Here is a 21,548-nt window from a genome sequence, read left to right as displayed (position 1 = left end):
GGCTTCAGACGCACCTGCCCACTCCCTCCTCCCCTTCCCTGGGGAGGTTCTTGTCGTGGGGAAATCTTTACATATAAAGTCGCACCTGAGGAACAACTGCCTACAGGTCCTGACGGCACCAACCCTGACATGTGGGGTTTAGGACACTCAGGGTCTAGGGCCGGCACATTTGGCTTGAAAGAAGGCCCATTTCTTGTTCTCTCCTGTTTGTAAGTAGGAGGAGAGGCGATGGGACTGTTTCCACAGAGAGCAGCTCCCCGGATGGGAGCTGGAAGGAGGCCTCCAGGCTCTTGGGAAGGGCAGCTTCATTCCGAGAAAGCACCGGCGAGGCTGAGTCAGCTGAACAGAACCAAGACAATTAAGCGGCAGCTCTCTGGGGGCAAAATATTTAAAACCGGCCTTGGACAGAGTCTGATGCAAGAATATCAAGTACCGACAAAGCTCCTACTCTCTGGACACTAGCGCTAACCACCAGTTCCTCCTCCTCCCCACACCGAGATTCCGCACCGAAACCCAGACAACCGGACAGGACACTCCAGGGCTTTCTGGCAAAGAAAGAGGACAGCTTTAGGATTTGACTTTTTAATCTAAGAAACGTTGGCTACAGCACAGTGGGGGGACCCTCATAGATATCTTACTGGATTATCTTGCCATCTGTGAAAACAGCCACTATGTGGCCTCTAGACCTGCTAGCTAGGGACGTGTTGGGACTCAAGATGTGGATAATGAGCTTCCCACCAGTCAGATATCTGGTGCACAGCTCTGAGGGTACTTTGGCCTGTATCAGTAACTGCTGATTTTGCTGGGAGCATCAGAAAGGAAGAGCCATTCCGTTGATCTGCAGAGGAAATGCTGACCGAGTGAAGGTGGAGCAGGGATGCTTCTCAGGCCAAATTCCCAGTCTGGGGAGCTCTTACATTAGGGGTCAGTACCTCCACCTGCATTTTCTTACATGAGAAGGATCAAAACTCCGGTTACACAGGAGACCTGCATTCCATCTCAGATAACCACCGCAGGAACTGGAGGGATCAGGGGACAGAAAGCCCACTCTCCAGTGGGGAACTGAGCTCCTGACACATCTGCGTGTGGTGACCCGTGACCAGGGTGCTCCTCTCTCTACAGTGGAACGTCCTCACCCAGCCCCACGGCGGCCACGTACCTGTCTGGGCCTGGTGCTGACAGTGGCTCCCCGTCTTCCCGGGAGGACAGATGCATTTGTACTGGCTGACTCCTTCTACACACGTGCCGCCATTCTGACAAGGCTGGCTGGAGCATTCGCTCATGTCTAGGAACAAATAATTTTCAAATAGAGGTAGTTGCGTTCTGATTCTAAAATGAACCCAAACCAAAGATGGGTTACTTTTCTTTACATGGCAGGAGGACTTCAGCTTCCACTCTCCCGCCATTCGGCAAGCCACATACCCTGCCACACACCAGGAGCTTGCCTGGGGCTCTGCCTGCAGGAGCTGGCCCGTCAGCCAGCCACTCTCCACCAGAGGCACCGTTTTCTAATTTACAGGGTGGACCACTGCATGAACCCACATTGCCTTTGAGTCAAGCTGTACTGTCCCCAACTCTGCCCTTAGCAGCCAGCACCCAGGAAGAACACCTTTTCAGGGGAGTTGTAAGAGTGATAGATGGTCCATCAGTGTCTGGAGAAGGGGAAAACCAGCTCTCTCCAAATTCCCACCCGGAAGCTCTCCTGTACTCATTTCCTGGGCAACCAAGGAAGACTTTTTGACTCTTGACACTTCCTAATGTTCCTTGCTCATACACACAGCAGTCCTGTGGGAAAGCAATATATAGAAAGAGATACAGATTTGAAAGTTGAATGGATTTCTCTCTGTGTGGTAGGATTACAGGCAATTTTTCTTCATTTACACTTTTTTTCTACTCTTTCATTTTCCCACAACGACCTTTCTCACAATAAATTTTCTAATTAGAAAAAAATAATTTTTTAAAAACCCTCAGGCCACATCTGCGTGTTATGAATCCTTAAGCCCAGTCTTTTTTTTTTTTTTTAATGCTTATTTTTATTTTTGAGAGAGAGAGCTCGAGTGGGGTAGGCACAGAGAGGGAGAGAGACACAGAATCCGAAGCAGGCTCCAGGCTCTGAGCTGTCAGCACAGAGCCTGATGCGGGGCTCGAACTCATGAACCATGAGATCCTGTCCTGGGCCAAAGTCGGATGCTTAACCGACTGAGCCACCCAGGCACCCCTAAGCCCAGTCTTTTTTGTTTGTTTGTTAATTTTTTTAAACATTATTTATTACTGAGAGACAGAGCGTGAGCATGGGAGGGGCAGAGAGAGGGGGAGACACAGAATCTGAAGCAGGCTCCAGGCTCTGAGCTGTCAGCACAGAGCCTGATGCGGGGCCCGAACCCACAAACTGTGAGATCATGACCTGAGCTGAAGTTGGACGCTTAACTGACAGAGCCACCCAGGCGCCCCACCCCTAAGCCCAGTCTTAAAGCACAGAGAGCACAGGCCCTTTCTACCAAAGAGAGAGGTTTGTCAGTTCACTGAGTTGACCACAACATCTCAGGAAAGGAAGCTGGAAACCTCTCCTTGTTGGCATATGAGCATCCTTTCCTGCTGTATCTATCAAGAGGAAGAAAGGGTGCTTTGCTCCTGATGAGAACAGCAGCCTTGCTGTGGGTGGGTTGGCTGGGATGCTGGCTTCCCTTCTGCCTCTTCAGAGCTGGGATGTTATACAGACTATTGTATGGTTTCTGTTAGTTGTGAAAGGACCCAGATCATCCAAATGCTGCTTATCCTGGGGAAGGAGCTTTTTCAGCTTCTCAGTAACCTCAGCCTGCTTGTGTTCTCCCCATACGTTCTGTTCTCAGATGACTGGTCTCTAGGAATGTGTCTAGAGTGACACTGTACACAATATGCCACAGAGCTTGGAATTCCCGCTTCTGCCCATTGCCTGCCCCCAACACTGCTGTCTAGCAGAGTCTGAAAGCAAGCAGACCACTAGGCCGTGATGTTGTGGGCCGAGAGCCAAAGAGTGTGAACATGAGTAGCCTTCGATTTGGCCCCAGTGGGACGAGCGCCATTGTCTCTCCCCTCTGATCCTCCAGTGGAAGGGACCGGGCCTGGCTGCACCTGGTGGGGCAGGGGGTTTGGGGGGTGGGGTGGTCATCAGCTCAACAGAGAAATGTACAGGTGGCCCAGGACTCTGTTCTCTGTCTCCCCGTCTGGATCTTGTTGCCCAGGATTTTCATTTCTAGACAGGCTCCATACAGACGTAATTTCTTATCTTGGTACATTGTGAGAAGCATTCCATGGCCCAGTGCCCAGTCCTGGTGCCCCATCTATGTCCTGATCGAAGTATAGCTGTCATCACATTCACATCTGTCCCAGGCTGTGCAGGGTGGCTTCAGGGCCGTACAGAGGGCATGGGCAGAGGCTGAGGGGAGACTGTCTAGCCAAAAGCATGGCGGATGATCCTGTTGAACTCTGCTGTTTAGTGAGCACTTACTATTTCCCGGGAGCCGAGCCGCATGTTTTACGCACATGATCTGCTCTCTTCCCGTTTATTTATAATCCTTTCCTGTGTTCTGTCATCTCGTTTCAGATTTTCCATTTCTCCAATCACCTCATTTCTGAGGCTTGCTAGTTTTTATTTGTGCTGTCCTTTCACAGTTTTTATCTTTTTCAAATTTCTTTCAGCTTGTTTAGAAATACCAGGTAATAGTCTTCATCTATTTTATGGCCAGGTCTTTCTGGCATTTCCTCAGTGTCTGTAGAGACTTTTTATTCTATCTTTTTTTTCCCTTATAACAGTTTGTATGGGATTTGACAAGAGTCCTTTTCTGTTACTCATGTTTAGAGGAAACACGTTCTCCTATATGGCTGGTCCAGCCTCCTGACTGTCCACCTGGCGCTTTCGTGGCTGTTTTCAGTGTGGCTCATGCTTTCTCTGCGCTGCCCGCTTTGTGCTCCTCTCCCGCTCCCTGGGCCATCCCTTTCGTGTGCACTGACATTCTTTGTTGAGCCATTTGGATCCTCCTCCCATTAGAGTCTCCTCAATATCAGGCTATGTCCTCGGAGGTTTCAGGAGTTCCTAGGGGCCAGTATGCTCCAGCCACCGAGACTTCCTGTTGAAAAGCTAGCCCAGGAAAGCCAGGACTGGGGTAGATCCTAAGAAGATGATTAGATTTCAAAGACCAAGAAAAAATCCTTTGGGCATCCAGGCGAGAAGACCAAGATACTTATGGCAGCAACAGCAGAATCAGCTACGACGGAAGACACAGAGGCATATTTAACACACTCAAGGAAAGAAGACGCAAGACAGGCCGGTGATGTCCAAACTGGCGCCCAGTGGGAATGCTGCACTCTTTCTGAAAGAGCAAGAACTCGGGGGATTACCCTCAGCGCATCCTGAGGAATAGGCTGCAGAGCCGTCTGCACGAGGGCAGCAGTAAGGCTCCCCAAGGCACAGCACCATGAAGGATGGCGGATGGCTCGGGCTTCCTCGCAACGGCGTCTACAGCTGTCCGGCCGGCACAAAACAAAAATCTTTCTTGGATCTCATCAGGCCTCTGGAGTTCACTGCCAGTTTTTAAGAAATCAAGAGGCAAGGGACGCCTGGGTGGCTCAGTCGGTTGAGCATCTGATTCAGCTCAGATCATGATCTGACAGTTCATGTGTTCAAGCCCCACGTCAGGCTCCATGCTGATCATGCAGGGCCTGCTTTGGATTCTCTGTCTCCCTCTCTCTCTGCCCCTTGCTGCCCCCCTCTCGAAAATAAATAAACATTAAAAAAATAAAAAAAAAAAAAAGAAGAAATCCAGAGACCAAAAATGTACAAACCTGTAGTTATGAGATAGATAATACTAAGGCTGTGATGTACAGCATGGTGACTGTAGGTAACACTGCTGTATTGGTAACAGGGAAGTTGCTAAGACAGTAGATTCTCACCACAAAGGCAAAAGCATTTCTTTTCTTTTTGCGTGTGTATATGGGAGGATGGGTGCTAAGGAAACTTGGTGTGATGACCATTTCACAATGTATGTAAGTCAGGTGGTTATGCTGCACACCTTAAGCTTAACACAGTGCTGGATGTTAATAAAACTGAAAGGAAAAAAGAAAGAAAGAAAGAAAGAAAGAAAGAAAGAAAGAAAGAAAGAAAGAAAGAAAGAAAGGAAGGAAGGAAGGAAGGAAGGAAGGAAGGAAGGAAGGAAAGAAGGAAGAAAGAAAGAAAGAAAGAAAGAAAAAGAGAGAGAGACTGGAAAATCATGTTAAATGACCCCACAGGGATGCAGCTAACAAAATCAAGGCTGTGGGAAACAAACCATTTTCTTCAACAAATAAACTAGAAGAGACTGAGGCAGGGTGGCAGGAGGAAGGAGGAGGAAGGGGAGGAGACTGTAGACTAAAAAGGAGTAAGAGGGGCGTCTGGGAGGCTCAGTAGGTTAAGTGTCTAACTCTTGACTTCGGTCCAGGTCATGATATCACAGTTCTGGGATTGAGCCCCGCATGAAACTCTGTGCTGACAGATCAACCAACTGTAATGTGTGGCTCTTATGTGGACCCTGGTTCAACCAAAGTGTTAAAAAAGCATGAGGCAACTGGAGAAATTTTTACCCTAACTAGGTATTTAAAGATATTAAGGAATTTGCTGTATTTGAGTGTGTGAGGATCGTTATACCATTCTTTCTACTTCTGTGCATTTAAAATTTTCCACAGCGATGGCACAAGAACAGACACTCAGATCAATGGAACAGAATAGAGAACCCAGAAATGGACCCACAAACATATGGTCAACTAATCTTTGACAAAACAGGAAAGAATATCCAATGGAATAAAGACAGTCTCTTTAGCAAGTGGTGCTGGGAAAACTGGACAGCAACATGCAGAAGAATGAAGCTGGACCACTTTCTTACACCATACACAAAAATAAACTCAAAATGGATGAAAGACCTCAATGTAAGACAGGAAGCCATCAAAATCCTCGAAGAGAAAGCAGGCAAAAACCTCTTTGATCTTGAATGCAGCAACTTCTTACTCAATATGTCTCTGGAGGCAAGGGAAACAAAAGCAAAAATGAACTACTGGGACCTCATCAAAATAAAAACTTCCACACAGAGAAGGAAACAATCAGCAAAACTAAAAGGCAACCAAAGGAATGGGAGAAGATATTTGCAAATGACATATCAGATAAAGGGTTAGTATCCAGGTTCTGTAAAGAACTTATCAAACTCAACACCCAAAAAACAAAGAATCCAGTGAAGAAATGGGCAAAAGACATGAATAGACACTTTTCCAAAGAAGACATCCAGATGGCCAACTGACACATGAAAAAATGCTCAACATCACTCATCATCAGGGAAATGCAAATCAAAACCACAATGAGATACCACCTCACACCTGTCAGAATGGCTAACATTAACAACTCAGGCAACAACAGATGTTGGCAAGGATGCGGACAAAGAGGATCTCTTTTGCATTGTTAGTGGGACTGCAAGCTGGTGCAGCCACTCTGGAAAACAGTATGGAGGGTCCTCAAGAAATTAAAAATAGAACTACCCTACAACCCAGCAACTGTATAAATTGGATAAAGCAATTGGATAAATACTAGGTATTTATCCACAGGATACAGGTGTGCTGTTTCAAAGGGACATATGCATCCCAATGTTTATAGCAGTGCTATCAACAATAGCCAAAGTATGGAAAGAGCCCAAATGTCCATCGATGGATGAATGGATAAAGATGTGGTATATATATATATATATATACAATGAAATATTACTCGGCAATCAAAAAGAATGAAATCTTGCCATTTGCAACTACATGGATGGAACTGGAGGGTATTATGCTAAGTGAAATTAGTCAGAGAAAGACAAATATCATATGACTTCAGTCATATGAGGACTTTATGATACAAAACAGATGAACATAAGGGAAGGGAAACAAAAATAATATAAAAACAAGGAGGGGGACAAAACAGAAGAAACTCCTAAATATGGAGAACAAACAGAGGGTTACTGGAGGGGTTGTGGGAGAGGGGATGGGCTTAATGGGGAAGGGGCACTAAGGAATCTACTCCTGAAATCATTGTTGCACTATATGCTAATTAATCTGGATGTAAATTTAAAAAAATAAAATTAATTAAAAAAAAAGATAAGTTCTATTTAAATATATATATGTATGTAAAAGAACATAAACAGTCCTTTTGATTCAGTAAATTTAGCTTTATGGAAAAAAAATTTTTTCCACCGCAAAAAATGTATTAAGATTGTTTGTCTTGGCATTATTTATGATTACAAAAACCAGGCACAAAAAATGGATAGTTCAGTAGAACTAGAATAGTTCTCTTAGGGGGGAGTGCTTTGTAATCACTGAAGGTCATGTTTGGGAAGGAAGAGTTAATGAAGACTCACTTCTGTTAATATCTAACCACAAATGTTGGATATGTAAAGCTTGCATATATACACCTAGATAAAAGTCTGGAAGGAAGTTCTTAGTTTGTTTTTTTTTTTTTTTTTTTTAACATAAACCCTCATTCATTCATTCGATCAGTCCGTAAATCAGCCAGCCAGTCACTCAGTAGCTAAGTGGCTACTGTATCAGAGGAAGCTCTTTCTCCTCAAATCCTTTTCTGAAGGTCTCTGAGGAAAGGACTCATACAGTGACCCGTGCTCTGCCCTGACTGCAACATAGCCTCCCAAGCACCCGATCTGGTGCCTCAGCCCTGCTTTTTCAGTCTCCTGAGGCTTGTCTACGTGGGCTCCTCCTGTCTCCTGTGCCTTCGTCTCCCTCTGATGGCTCAGTGCCCTTCAGGCCCTGAGCCACTTCCTTTCTGTCTCTACCCTCTCCTCATTGGTACCCTTAGCACCGTCTGTAGATCTAAGTATGTCACCAGCTCCCTCCCTCCCACCCTCCACCTGACCTCTGTGTTGGGAAAGGCAGTCTCGGGCAGTCTTTGGAGCCCCACTTGGCCGAATAAGAACAGGCCTTGGGACTGGACCGCTTCCTTAACATGAGGCAAAGAGCCCACGGCCTGTGCAGGGCTTACCACCGCCTGGGGGAGACTTCTTTCCCTGTCTCGGGTTCCAAGAGTATTCTTTTGTTCTGCTTACATGTGTATGTCAATGGCCCTCAGCTCTCAATCTTTCAGACTCCGTGGGAAGGGGTTGGGGGCCCTTCCCCTGCAGCACGAGAGGGGTACACACCCGAGAACTTCCCCGTGTCAGCTGCTGAGAGAGACCCGCCAGCCGCGCTGGACCGGCGCCCACTACCGAGGCTGATCTCGCTCTGTCTCTTCCCTGTGAGAGCCAAGCGTGGCTCCATCTGGTGCCTGACCGTGCTGTGTGTTCCTGGGTAACTCTAATACTAAGATGCAGTGGGCAGAGGCCAAAGAGTCCCCGCTGGGAATGGTGATATGGTGTTCTGCTCGATGGTATCCATGGGTTGAATTAACGGTTCTCTACCAGGATGTTGTACAGACATTTTAGCTTAATGTGTCCAAAATGGAGCTCTGATCAATGACCGCCCCCCACCCCAAGCAGGGTGGTTAAGAACAAACCTACACTTGTCGCTCAGTGTTCAGTATCTCTGGTTTACAGGTTTTTTTTTTTTTTTTAATGTTTAATTTTGAGAGAGAGAGAGAGAGAGAGAGAGAGAAAGCACAAGCAGGGGAGAGGCAGAGAGAGAGGGAGACACAGAATCCAAAGGAGGCTCCAGGCTCTGAGCTGTCAGCACAGAGCCCGACACGGGGCTCGAAATCACAAACTGTGAGATCATGACCTGAGCCGAAGTCGGCCGCTTAACCAACTGAGCCACCCAGGTACCTGATCTTCAGTATCTCTGTAAATGACACCATGCACCCCAACCTTCAAGCGGAGTTGGGGAGCCTGGACTTCTCTTTCATGTAGACAACCCACATGGGTTTAATCATGGAAAGTTCCATCAGTTCTGTCTCTAGGTTTACTTTCAATCTCCTCTGCCGTATCTCACCCCTGGACTTCAGTAGCCCCCTAAGTGGTTCTCCGGCTCTATTCCTGTCACCTCCGGTCACTTTCTACACAGCAGCAACACACAAATCCAATTACCACACCTCTCTCTGTAAACCTGTTTATTGTGCCCAAACTAAAATCCAGCCTCTGCATGGCCTCCAAGGCTGCAAGAGCGGGCCTGTGCGTCTCTCTACCTCACCTTGCTCACTCTCAGCTCACACCTGTTCCGGGAGCAAGGTCATGTACTTTCTTTATTCGTTTCCTCAAACATACCAAATTCTTCCCTTCCTTAGGGCCTCTTTGTATCTGCTATTCCCTCTTCCTGGAACAGACTCTTCCCCACGCCACCCACCCCCTCACCCGCTCATCACATGACTAGACCCCCCCCACACACACACCCTTTCACATCTCTGCATCCCTGTGACTGCCTCAGAGAGGTCCGCCCCTATTCCTGCCCCCATCATATTTATTCTCAGCCCCTTCTTAGATCCCTTCAGGGCACTGACCGCACACCCCCATTTCTTTACCTTTGCATTTTCGTCTCTGTTTTGCTTGCTTCCACCTTAACAGGTAAGCCCCACGAGGTTGGGTAGTGTCTCTTAGACTCAGTGGGAATCCTTAGCACTTGGTGCAATCTTTTGTGCGTAGCTGATGTTCGATGAAAATTGGTTGAATGGATGAATAAAGGTTAAAAAGCGGTGTTTTTTGAAGCCTCGGTGGCTCAGTTGGTTAAGTATCCGACTCTTGATTTTGGCTCAGGACATGACCTCATCATGGTCACGAGATTGAGACAGAGCCCTGCATTGGGATTCTCTCTCTCCCTCTCTCTCTGCTCCTCCCCCATTCCACCTTTTCTCTCTCTCAAAATAAACATTTTTTTTTAAAAGGTGGAGGGGAGGGGATGACTACCAAAAACAATTCTTTTTTCCCAGCATAGGAATAAGAGAAAAGATTATTTATTTCCCTCAAATTTTTTCTTTGGTTACCGATGTTGTTAAAGTAACAAAGCCTGTGGCTATGATTCTCCCAATTCAGAAAGCTTCAAATCTTAAAAACATACCCTTCCAAGAAAGAAAGGAAAAAAGGGAAATAATCCAGGAAGCTAAATGGCTGCTTTCCATTCTGGAGCTCCAGAGCCTACCTCTGCCCAAGGGGCTCTTTTAATGGCAGGATTATGTGTAATTTCCTTCTATGCCAAGTTGGGTTCATCACCTTCTCTCCAAGCAGCTGACTGTGGATGGGGTGAGGGGCAATTATTAAAGAGCTGCTAAATCTTTCACTGTCTCTGACATTTTGGGTCTTGAAATGAATCCCCTGTGATTAAGAAGATTCTTTTGCTTCTGTGGTCACAACACAATGACCACAGGACTGCGCATATGGAAAATGAAGTGGAGGCACGCGTCACGAAAATTCTAGGGCCACCGTGAGGGGTGTGTGTGTGGAGGTCACTGGATTTTTCAACCCCAGCCCAAGTCCTGCCCACACTGTTAACACTGTTACAAGAGGTCACCAAACAACAGATCGAGGCTCTATTTCTCCTTCTTGACAGGCTTGGGTGGAATCCCTCTGAGGCTCTTATTGGAGACGGCATCCATTAATCAAACAAATTCCTGCTGAGGACAGAAGCGTCCACACAGGCACCCTAACCCGAGCTGCACCCTGGGCGGTGACAGATCAGAGTTTTCTTTCCCGCCACCAAAGGGTGAGCCCCCATACCTAGTTTACACTTAAACAGATGAGAAATCCATCTGAGATCTCCATGGGGACTGGAGACAATCTTTCCCGGGCTTTAGATAGTAAATGTGGCCCCAGTAGAAGTCCAGGGTGGGCTGTGCCAAGCAGTCCTCAGCATGGAGGTCAGGGAAGGACACATGGCCAGGAAGGAGGCTGAGGGAAAGGGGAGACAAAGAACACGCGGCAGATCTGGAATGAGCTCACGGGTGAGAGTCAGGAGGTGCACTACATTGGACAACGAGGAGGGCCAGGAGACTTGCTGGCCACACATGGCATTGGTGCTCCACGGAAAGTCTGATCTCCACATCTCAGGAAAGGAGACTGCTCCGTGCGGCTGGTTGCCCTGATCTTTGTAAGGAAGGGCTAGCCTGGCCTTCCCAAAATGTCAATGCAAGTGTAAGTGAGCAGGTGTGGGAACGTCTTGCCTGGCCAGTGCTGACAGTCGGGACATAGCCCCACTGTCGGCTTATAGCAGGCAGCTACTCTGATTGGTGAGGGCCTAAAATGCATCAGCGCTTCAAAGTTTTCAAGATCTTTTCTGCTTCTGGCAGTGGCAAGAACCAGTAAAGTGGTGTTTCTCGAAACTTAGTTAATGTCAGAATCACATTAAAAATGTAGATTTCTAAAGTTCCATCTATAAAGGTCTCACCTGACTCAACAGGTCTTTTGAGGCCTCAGAGCCTGCTGTTTATAAGCTTTCTCGGCGATGTTGGAGCACCTGAAAGTTCGAGAACCACGGCACACATGTCATGATTCACTAGGACGCTCTTTTCCACTGAGGGGTCCTGCTGCAGGAAGGCCGGACACTATTATGTAATTAGTACGTGCAAGCTCAAGAGGGAGCTGGCAGATGTGCCCAGGGTCCTCTGCGGAGGCGCCCAGTCAAGCTGCTAAGACGGAGCTGGGCTGCGGGGAACGTTTTGCATTCCAACCCTTGTCAAGCCCCTATGCGGCCCTTTGCTCAAGCTATTCCTTGTGACTGTGTTCCTGAATCTCTGACGTTCCTTACTCATTTGCCTACAAATGCATTCTGCCAGCTATCCCTTCTGATGAATGCGTCTTTTTATTTAAACCACATCGTGCTCGCTGTAAATGCACGTCACTATTGAGACCAACTACGTGGACAATACCCGAGCAAGACAGAAAACAGCACATGGGCAAAACCTGTTTCTGCACCCGGCACTGCTGGGAGATTAGGCTGGTGTGGCCCTTTTAAAGAGCAGCATGGTAGTGCTCGGTTCAAAGGAAGTGAGCACACAGCCAGCTGTCCCCTGACTGCAAACCCAAAGAGACAGCCTGGAGACAGAGGGGAGATCAGAAGACCTTGCCAGCACCATTTATGGCAGTGGGGACTTGACTGCCATCTGGGCCTCCATGGTCAGAGGCATGGTCAGGTAAGATGTAGGGGGCACCCCGCAGAGGATGATGTGGCCGTCGGAGCACCTGAGTGCCGCCAGAAAGAAATCAACTGGGGTCCGTCATTCAATCCGTAAGTTAAAAATACAGACACTCAAAGCAATGATAATGAGATGTCGTTGTGTTCTCACCTCCTCTGCTGCCATATTTATCATCCATAAGGTGCTTACCCTGGATGGAGACTTCTCAGGGTCAAGGGTAAATCCAGATACTGGCATTTTCGTTGGTATGTTTGCCAGTGACATGGCTTGTATTTCTTGGCTGGTTCCCAGCCAGGTCTGAGAGCTGGTACCTGTAATCAACCTTAAAAGCATCTGTATTTCCCAAGAGATAGAAAATAGAAGTCTAAATCCACGAATGTGGTTCTGGTTGCCCTGGGCTCCGGAGGTCAATCCACACGATCTGTCTTTAGAGATGACATATTTTCTAATGTTCCTTTATGTTCTCAAGTTATTTATGCATTCAAAGTCCTCTCTACACTGCCCTTGACAACATACTTATTTATGTAATATGCATTTCCCTTTCAACTCTTGGGTAAAATCAGGGACATTCTGTCCCAGCAGATGTTCTATGAGACCTGCTTTAAAAACGACTGGTGTCCATGACTTTCTAACCATATTCTTTTGAAAAGCCCAGAGATCATGCATGCCAAGTCTGATTTTCCTCTACATCAAGAAAGTACTGCTGTTGAGCTGAGCACAGAGAGAAGAGAAACCTTTTCATGCCTGCCCTCCATCCTAGTAGTCTCTCCTGGAGCCAGTCTACACCAAGTCCCAAAGCTGACACAAAAGACACTTGAGAATTTCCCTAACCCTACAGGTCACCAACAGCCTTGCAAAATACAGCCCCAGAACATTGGTAAGAACCCATCACCAGTGTCCAGAACAGAGCAAGGTGTTGAGGAGCATAGACTCTGGGGTCAGAGTGTCTGGGAGTGAATCAGTTTAGCCTGCCCCCCAGCTGTGTGGTCGTGGGCAAGTTCCTCCACCTCTCCATGCCTCAATTTCCCCATATGCAAAACAAGACTAAACTGTTGAGAGGGTTTGGCAGAGCACACGCAGGCCAGCCCAGGCCTGGTGTGGAGGTGAGTCATCGGGCATGTTGGCCACTATTCTGCAGAGGAGGAATGGTAGAGGAATCAGGCAGAAAGTGTCCCAGGGGATGACCCTTTCTACCCAGCAGAGCCCTGCTGGGCTGCAACGGGTCCAGCCCAGAGAGGTGGGAAGGAGGGGCTGTACCTCTGCAGTGGGGCTGCTCCCCCGTCCAGGTGCCGTTGGGAAGGCACACCACGCTGCTGGGCCCAACCAGCCGGAAGCCAGGGTTGCAGGTAAAATGGACTTCGTGATCCACTAAGTACTTGCTTCCAAACTTTCTGCCATCCAGAGGGGCGTTCAGAGCAGGGCAGGAAACTGTGAGGACAAAAAGAAGGACCGTGGTCACTCAACCTCAGTTGAGTAACAACATCTCAGTTACAAGGCTTCTCATCTTCAAGTGCTCCTGTGCTGAGTGCCTCCTCCAGGCTGTGCACAGTGCTGGACATTTTTAATGCTGTGTCCGATCGAATTCTCAAAGCACTCGCGGGCCTGGATGATACGTGCCCACTCAGTGAAAGATGAGCTGGCACTTTAGAGACGTTGAGTGTTGTGTGCAGGGCTGCGAAGCGTGGGGGGGGTGGGGTCAGAACTGGGACCTCCCCCTCCCTAGGTGTGGCTGACCTGCCCACTCCTGCCTTCTCGGAACTCTAGCCTCACCGGGTTTCTTAGGCCTCCTGAACAGGCCCGGATCAAGCCCACCTCTAGGCCTTGGCTTTTGCTCTTTTCTCAGCCTGGAAAGTTCTTTCCCCAGAACTTCTCCTCTTTGGCTCCTTCTCACTCTTCAGGTCTGAGCTCGAACACCACCCCCTCCCAGAGTGTTCTCTGGCCACCTTGCTTAGCTAAGCCACCCCCCAGGCACTCTCTACCCCATGAGCTCACTTTGCTTTCGTCTTAGCATATGTTATTGTTGGAGTTGACTTCTCCATGTATTTATTTCCATGTTTGTTGTCAGTCTTCTCCCTCCAAATGCACTTCGAGAGGGCTGGGACTTTGCCTGGCCTTGCATCCCTGATGTGGCCCCAGCATCAGCCTGGTGCCTGGCACACAGTAAGTGCCCAAAAAATAATTCTTGAACAAACGAACCAATGAAAAATTATTTACTGAGTGCTTACCATGTGCCAGGCACTATATTAGGCACTTGGTATAACTAGTGAACAAACCAGACAAAACCCAGCTCTCAGGAAGTCCCCTTCTAACAGGGGCGACCATGGATAACCAAGGTCCTTAAGCGGCAGGCACAGTTTGAGAAGAAGTGGTAAGTGTCATGTAGAAGATAAAAGTAGGGAGTAGTATTGGGGATGACAGGGGAGGGGACCAACTGTGAATGTGGTGGCCAGGGTAGGCCTCACGGGGGCAGAGGTGAAGAAAGGAAGGCACAACCACGTAGATACCCAGAAAGGACAGAGGGAACAAGTCGGTGCCCAGGCCCTGTGGTGGAAGTGTACCTGGCAGGTCTGAGGAATGTTAAGGAGAGCTGGAAAGCAGTTGGGGATGAAGTCAGAGAGGCAACAGGGAGCGAGAGAGGGTTTGAAGTGAGGGTTTGAGGTGAAGCACGAGGTGGCCAATTTACACATTAATAGCACCAGTGGCTGCAGCCTGAGCGTGAAGGGCCGGGTGTGAGGGAGGATGGAGTGGAGGCACAACCTTGACATGACAGTGGTGTGACCAGGGCGGGAGCTGGGAGCGGAGAAAGGCGGCTTGAACACCGGCTGTGCTGTGAAGGTGTGCTGAGGGGAGACAGAGCCGCTCCACCTTTTCCTCTACCGGCGGCTGGTGCCTCCCGTGGTCAGCACTTGTGGAAAGAAAGTCGCCAAATTGGGACAGGTTGGATTTAGATTTTGTTTAGTCGGAAACTCAGAGCCACTTCTAAAATGCTTTAGAAGGAAATTCCAAGTGTCATTTGTGAAAATGCTCTTTGGTTTTAGACAGATGAGAAAGAAGCTGTTGCTTCGGCCGCTCAGGCTGCAGTGAGTGATAGAGAACCGCACAGCATCTGCCATGATGGGAACAGCTGCCCACACGTTCCCCCCACATCCTTCCCGGAGCAGCTGTGGCAGGCCGGGCCTGGGCAGACGGGCAGGAGATGGCCCCTCGGAGAACGCTCGGTCCCCTCTGGTTACCGGGGGACCACTGCCACAGCACTCTCCTTTAGTAAGCCTTCAACTTGACACCCAGTGGTAATAACGTTGTGAGATGGAAGCGAGTGTGAGTTCACATCCCAAGGCTTGGGAGCTCCCAGGCTGCTGCCTCAGTCCCTGAAAATAAATGACTTTATAGTCCTTTTAAAATATCAACTACGTTATTGTGCTGAAAGGCATACCAAATGCCTTTGGGGAAAGGAGTAGGGTCTCTTTGGGGATAAAAAATCTTTAAAATCCTCAAAAACGAGGGGTGCCGGTGTGGCTCATTTGGTTAAGCATCCGACTCTTGATTTGGCCTAGGTCATGATCTTACGGTTCATGGGTTCAAGCCCCATGTCGGCTGACAGCAAGGAATCTGCTTGGGATTCTCTCTCTCCTTCTCTCTACCTCTCCTCTACTAGCACACACACACTCGTGCTCGCTCTCTCTCTCTCTCTCTCTTTCAAAATAAAGAATCAAGCATTAAAACAAAACAAAAACACGAGACCTGTAGAGGACTCTGAAAACAAATCCTCAAAAAAGAAAAACTACCTGCTGGAGCAACTCACAGGTAAATCGTACCTGAGTAGATGCAACAGTCTCTGGCACACGGTAGGTGCTCAAAAAGTGTTAGTAGAATTAATAAGTGGGTACAGGTCAATTAAAAATCAATTTGCAGTCACTTCTCAAATTGGAGCCAAAGGCCTCTGTCCAGTGAAGGACGTGCCCCTTGGCTGGTTCATTATGAGCACGATGTGGTGAGTCTACAGGGCCACAGGGAAGCTCCCCGTGCTTTCTGGAATGAGGTTACTGTGTAAGGCATGAAATCAGCAGTGAAGCAATCCTAGAGACTGGGAGCACGAATGGAATGAGGCTGCCTGGTAAGCCCTGAAGCTGATGGGTTTTGATGTTCCCCAGAAAGGAAAGCTGGGAAAATAGGAGGGAGATTCTTAGAAGCCAGAAAGAGGAAGGCCAAGAAGTCTCCAGGCCTAGAAATCATTCTTCCTGACTCCCAGCAAATGCCCTTAGGGAAAAAAAAGAGTAAAAGACAGGGCACCTGGTTGGCTCAGTTGGTTACGTGTCCGACTCTTGATTTGGTCTCAGGTCATGATCTCATGGTTTGTGAGTTTGAGCCTCACATGGGGCTCTGTGCTGAGAGTGTAGAGCCTGCTTGGGATTCTCTCTCTCTCTCTCTCTCTCTCTGTCCTTCCCCCCCCCCCAATAAATAAATATATTTTTTAAGTAAAAAAAAAAAAAAAAGTAGGGGGCGCCTGGGTGGCGCAGTCAGTTAAGCGTCCGACTTCAGCCAGGTCACGATCTCGCGGTCCGTGAGTTCGAGCCCCGCGTCGGGCTCTGGGCTGATGGCTCAGAGCCTGGAGCCTGTTTCCGATTCTGTGTCTCCCTCTCTCTCTGCCCCTCCCCCATTCATGCTCTGTCTCTCTCTGTCCCAAAAATAAATAAACGTTGGAAAAAAAAAATTAAAAAAAAAAAAGTAAAAGATAACTTCCCTACTACCTGCAGGCTCCAGGCCCAGGCTCAGCCTCCTAACCCCTACCCCGCAGTGGGGATCCTGACAACTGCCTACTTCCACGTCCAACGCATGGGAGAGACAGAATGCACTGTGGCAATATTTAAAAAGAGAATTGGCAGGAGCACTTTGTGGCTCAGTTGGCTAAGCATCTGACTCTTGATTTCAGCTCAGGTCATGATCTCACAGTTCTGTGAGTTCGAGCCCCACGTCGGGCTCTGTCCTGATCGTGCAGAGCTGGCTTGGGATTCTGTCTTCCTCTCTCTCTGTCCCTCCCCTGCACTCTCTTTCTCAAAAATAAATAAGTAAACTTAAAAGAAAGTCTTATAAAAAGCAAATTGGCCACTTAAACTTAAAAAAAATCTCACAAAGAGCGAATTGGCCACTTAATAAGAAAAATTTTGTCTGGTTCAAGGAAGAAAGACCCGGAATCCGGCAATAAGAAGATCAATAATTTAACAATAGACCTCTCTATCTACTCTAGTGGACAGAAGCCTCTAATATAGGCAGGGCAGTCTTATGAATGATCTCTTGCAGGTTCTTCTTGGAAACTCCCAAGGACCATGGGAGCTGTGATCCTATGAAAGCAGAAAGGAGCCGTGTAGTTGTGCAGCTAGCAGGAAAAAAAAAATCACATCTGGTACCTATTACTGCTAACTTACTCCTATTGGCCTCAGTTTCCTCATCTGTAGCACAAAGGAAGGATTGCCTGCCTCTCAGAGTCTGGCTGTGGGGAGCCCCACTGAAGGCTGGGCCTCACAGTGCCTTGGAGAGTGTGAGGAGTTTGGCAGGTAGGTCTAACTCTGTACCGGTGGCGCCGAGGAGAACAGCAGCAACTCAGTGCTGGGGAGACTCTGGATTTGCTGCTGTAATCTCTGAAGAGGTAGGGAATCCAACGCCTTCCACAGGAAACTTCGTCTCACACAACAAAGGAGGCCCTTGATAAATTGTCTGACATGAGTCAATGACAGCAGATATTCCATAGGCTCATGACGTAGAACAAACATGGTGACTGGTCCCCTGACTCCCGTCACCCTGAGGAGAGGCCAGAGGAAATCCAGTCACCCATCCAATGGCCCCACAGTGAGAGCTGTTACTGGGACAACCTGGAAAACGCCCAGTGTCTGTCAGAGTCCTACCCTCGGAGGGTCCACCGTAACCCTCACCAAACGGGACTTGCCCTCAGCAGCACCCCCTCCCACTAATGGAGGACTCAGGTCAGAGGACTAACGTCATGCCTGAGAAACTGAAGCCAATGTTGGTTGGGGGACTAGCAGGCATGCCACACTGGTGTGGGATGTTGTGGAGGGGAGGTGGTGTGTGTGTTCAGGGAGGGTGTATGTTCAGGGAGGGAGCTCTCTGTGCTTCCCATTCAGTTTTCCTGTAAACTTAAAACTGCTGGAAGAAAATAGCCGATAAAACTTTTTTAAAAAAATGGAACCAAATGGAGTCTTTCCGGGTGGGGACAGGGAAGGGAAAAGCAGCTCACGCTCTAAGAGTGGTGTCTTTTGACAATTCTGTGAGGATACTATGTAGACGAGAGCGTTAGTAAGCCTCAAATGAAAAGGGGAAATGGGTGACCTTCAGATGGGGGAGAGGAGAGCCAGCAGATGCTTTTTTTAACACACTCACCATACGCTCCTACCAACCAGTATCTTATTTTATTTTTAAATTTATTATTTATTTTTTTCAATGTTTATTTATTTATTTTGAGAGAGAGAGAGCATGGGCAGGGGAGGGGTAGAGAGAGACAGACAGAATCCCAAGTAGGCTCTGAGCCATCCGTGCAGAGCCCGATGTGGGGCTTGAGATCATGACCAGAGCCAAAACCAAGAGTTGGATGCTCAACTGACTGAGCCACGCAGGCACCCCCCAACCAGGGTTTTAAAACGGGCCCCCAGGGGCGCCTGGGTGGCGCAGTCGGTTAAGCGTCCGACTTCAGCCAGGTCACGATCTTGCGGTCCGTGAGTTCGAGCCCCGCGTCGGGCTCTGGGCTGATGGCTCAGAGCCTGGAGCCTGCTTCCCATTCTGTGTCTCCCTCTCTCTCTGCCCCTTCCCCGTTCATGCTCTGTCTCTCTCTGTCCCAAAAATAAATAAAAAACGTTGAAAAAAAAAAAAACGGGCCCCCAGCAGGAGGCGAGGTAGGGAAAGGCCCGGAATCCACTTCGGGACAGGGTGAGGTGTGGGCAGGTGGGGATGGGGACAGAACCCACAGGTGAAGGGCCCGAGTGTTGTGTGTGACCCTAGTGGTGCAGATGTGGGGACCCACCTGGGGGGGTGTCTGGGCCTACTCTGTTCACAGAGTTCTGCAGTGCAGCCAGCCGGTTCTTCATGTTGCGGATGCCCTCGGCGAAGCGCGTCTCCTGGCCCTTCAGCACCTGCTGCAGCTGGCGGATGGCCGTGAGGAGCTGCTGTTTGTTGAGACAGTTCTGGGGAGAGAAAAAGTCACCACCACCACCACCACCATGGCTGCTTCAGTGCCATGAGCTCACTCTCAGCTTCCAGAAGCCACCCAGACCCCTGGGCCCCAAACGCCCTAGTGGCTCGCTAAGCACGATGGGAGAGTGGCCTCCCAAGGCGTCCCGACATCTGGTGCTGAGTTAGGTCACCAGACAAAGGTCCTGAGCACACATATCCTAGCGCCAGATCGCTTCTCAAGAAAAACAAAACTCCTGCTTTTCAGAGCAAAGGGCAGAACTGATGATTCCAAATGATTGGGAGGTTGAACAGCAAACCTAAGTGCCTTATGATCAGTAGTCTTACTTCAAAAGTACTTCCTAATTCTTCACTCTGAATTAATGCTCTGAAATCTGGGCTTCATGAACTTTTTCTTTCTTTCTCTCTTGAACAATTTTAAAAACAGATGGATGATAAAACATAAACCAGTCAAACCAGGGATGCTCGATGGTTCCTGTACTTTAAAAAATGTAACAAGGCAAATAAAGAAGAAATTCAGTAGAGTTAAAGAAGCATTCGATGAAAGTCAAAGTCCAGTTATAATGGATTTTAAAAAGCTTACAAAACAGGGGCGCCTGGGTGGCTCAGTTGGTTAAATGTCTGGCTTTTGATTTCCGCTCAGGTCATGATCTCACAGTTTGTGAGTTCGAGCCCCACATTGGGCTCTGCTCTGACAGCGGAGAGCCCGTTTCGGATCCTCTGTCTCCCTCTCTCTCTGACCCTCCTCCACTCGTGCTCTCTCTCTCTCAAAAATAAACAACTTTTTAAAATCCTAAAAAGCTTAAAAAACAGAAAAAGGTGGCATGTGCTTATCATGATAAAGACTATCTAACCCAGCATCACACTTAGTGATAGAAACCTCAAGGTTTCCAGTCTCAATTGCCCTTTAGAGCCAGAACATGAAAAGGAGTAAAGAAGGGACCTTCTTTACAGTAGGACCTTGGCCTTGGGGGGAGTCCCATGGGGTCTGTGCGTTCCCTCAGCCTGGCCTTATCTAACCTGACTCACATTACCCGCACGGAACAAAGGAGAACAGCAAGAAGACAGTGAGAGTTATCTCTCGGGATAGGCTTATGGATCATTTTTAATTTTATCTTTTATACCTAATTCTTTTCTACAGTGAGTACTGGTTTTACAATTTTACGTAATTTTCTCAAAGGGCGCAGGGCGGCTGGGAGTCATGTGGCCTCCGCAGCCCGGGTGGCTTCCAGCCTTGCCAATGGCGTGCTGCCACCACGGTGGAAACAGAGCCGCTGCCGTTCTCCCAGGGCGGCTGCCAGGCCAAGGCACCTTGGGGATTTCACCAAACAGATGACTCACTGGCCCGCTTCAATGGATGCTTTTGACAAAGCTGAATCCCCAGTTGCCCCTGGAACTCGTTAACCCATGGGGGCTCCTTGGTCTCCACCCTAACTGGGGCCTGACTGGGCCTAGCCCCAAATGCAATTGCTGGGAAGAGAGGTTTTGTTTGTTTTCCTCCCTTCTCCCCCATTGTAGTGATTCCCACGCAGGCTCTGGGGCACCGGGGCGGCAAGTGACCTGCAATCCCCTACCTTCCCAGCACCACACACCATCCTACCCAGACTGGGTTTCCCACACCCACTTCTCCTCCCTTAAAGAAAAAAAGAAGAAGCTGCTTATACACTGGATCTTAGCCAAAAGGCCAAGATGTGATTAGAAACTGCTTTTATAGATGGCTTCCTGACTGGGGTGCCTGGGTGGCTCAGTCGGTTGGGCGCTTGACTTTGGCTCAGGTCATGATCTCACGGTTCGTGAGTTCAAGCTCAGTGTCGGGCTCTGTGCTGACAGCTCAGATTCTGATTCTGTCTGTCTGTCTCTCTCTCTGCCCCTCCCCGCTCACCCTCTATCTCTCAAAAATGAATAAACGTTAAAAAATTTTTTTTTAATTAAAAAAAAAAAAAGATGGCTTCATGACTTATGTGTTACACTTGTGAAGTTTGTCACAGTTGACAAGGCCATTTCTGCTTCAAAGAGTACTGCTGGCTGGTAGCACGCCCGTGAAGGCCTGGGATTGTCTCTATTCACAGATGAAAATATATGGGCTGAAACTCAAGCAGCAGTCCCTGAATCATCCAGCTTAGGAGTGGTAAGGCCAAAACGGGAACACGGATGACGTCCATCCCAGAGCTACCAACCCCAGACCCCAAACCCTCGGCTGCACGTGCCCCAGTGGAGTGTCTTACGCCCTGTCTCATTTGTTCTTCACACATCC

General features: G+C 48.5%; 1 protein-coding gene across 1 annotated transcript in view; it reads right to left on the bottom strand.

Annotated features, from left to right (window-relative positions):
- FBLN7 (fibulin 7) overlaps nt 1-21,548 on the bottom strand; it is a 50,078-nt gene that overhangs the window by 6,527 nt on the left and 22,003 nt on the right. The window contains exons 2-4 of the mRNA XM_086700571.1: nt 19,128-19,287; nt 13,355-13,525; nt 1,160-1,285 (exon numbers count right to left, since the gene is read on the bottom strand). Of these exons, the coding sequence (XP_086556697.1) occupies nt 1,160-1,285; nt 13,355-13,525; nt 19,128-19,287 (457 nt within the window). The remainder of the gene's footprint in view (nt 1-1,159; nt 1,286-13,354; nt 13,526-19,127; nt 19,288-21,548) is intronic.

Source organism: Puma concolor, chromosome A3 (assembly GCF_028749965.1).
Source record: "Puma concolor isolate L17-30 chromosome A3, mPumCon1.1.hap2, whole genome shotgun sequence".
In the NCBI taxonomy this organism is placed as follows: Eukaryota; Metazoa; Chordata; class Mammalia; order Carnivora; family Felidae; genus Puma; species Puma concolor.
Note: the sequence above shows the minus strand (reverse complement) of the source record. Positions and strands in the feature narration are given on the sequence as shown.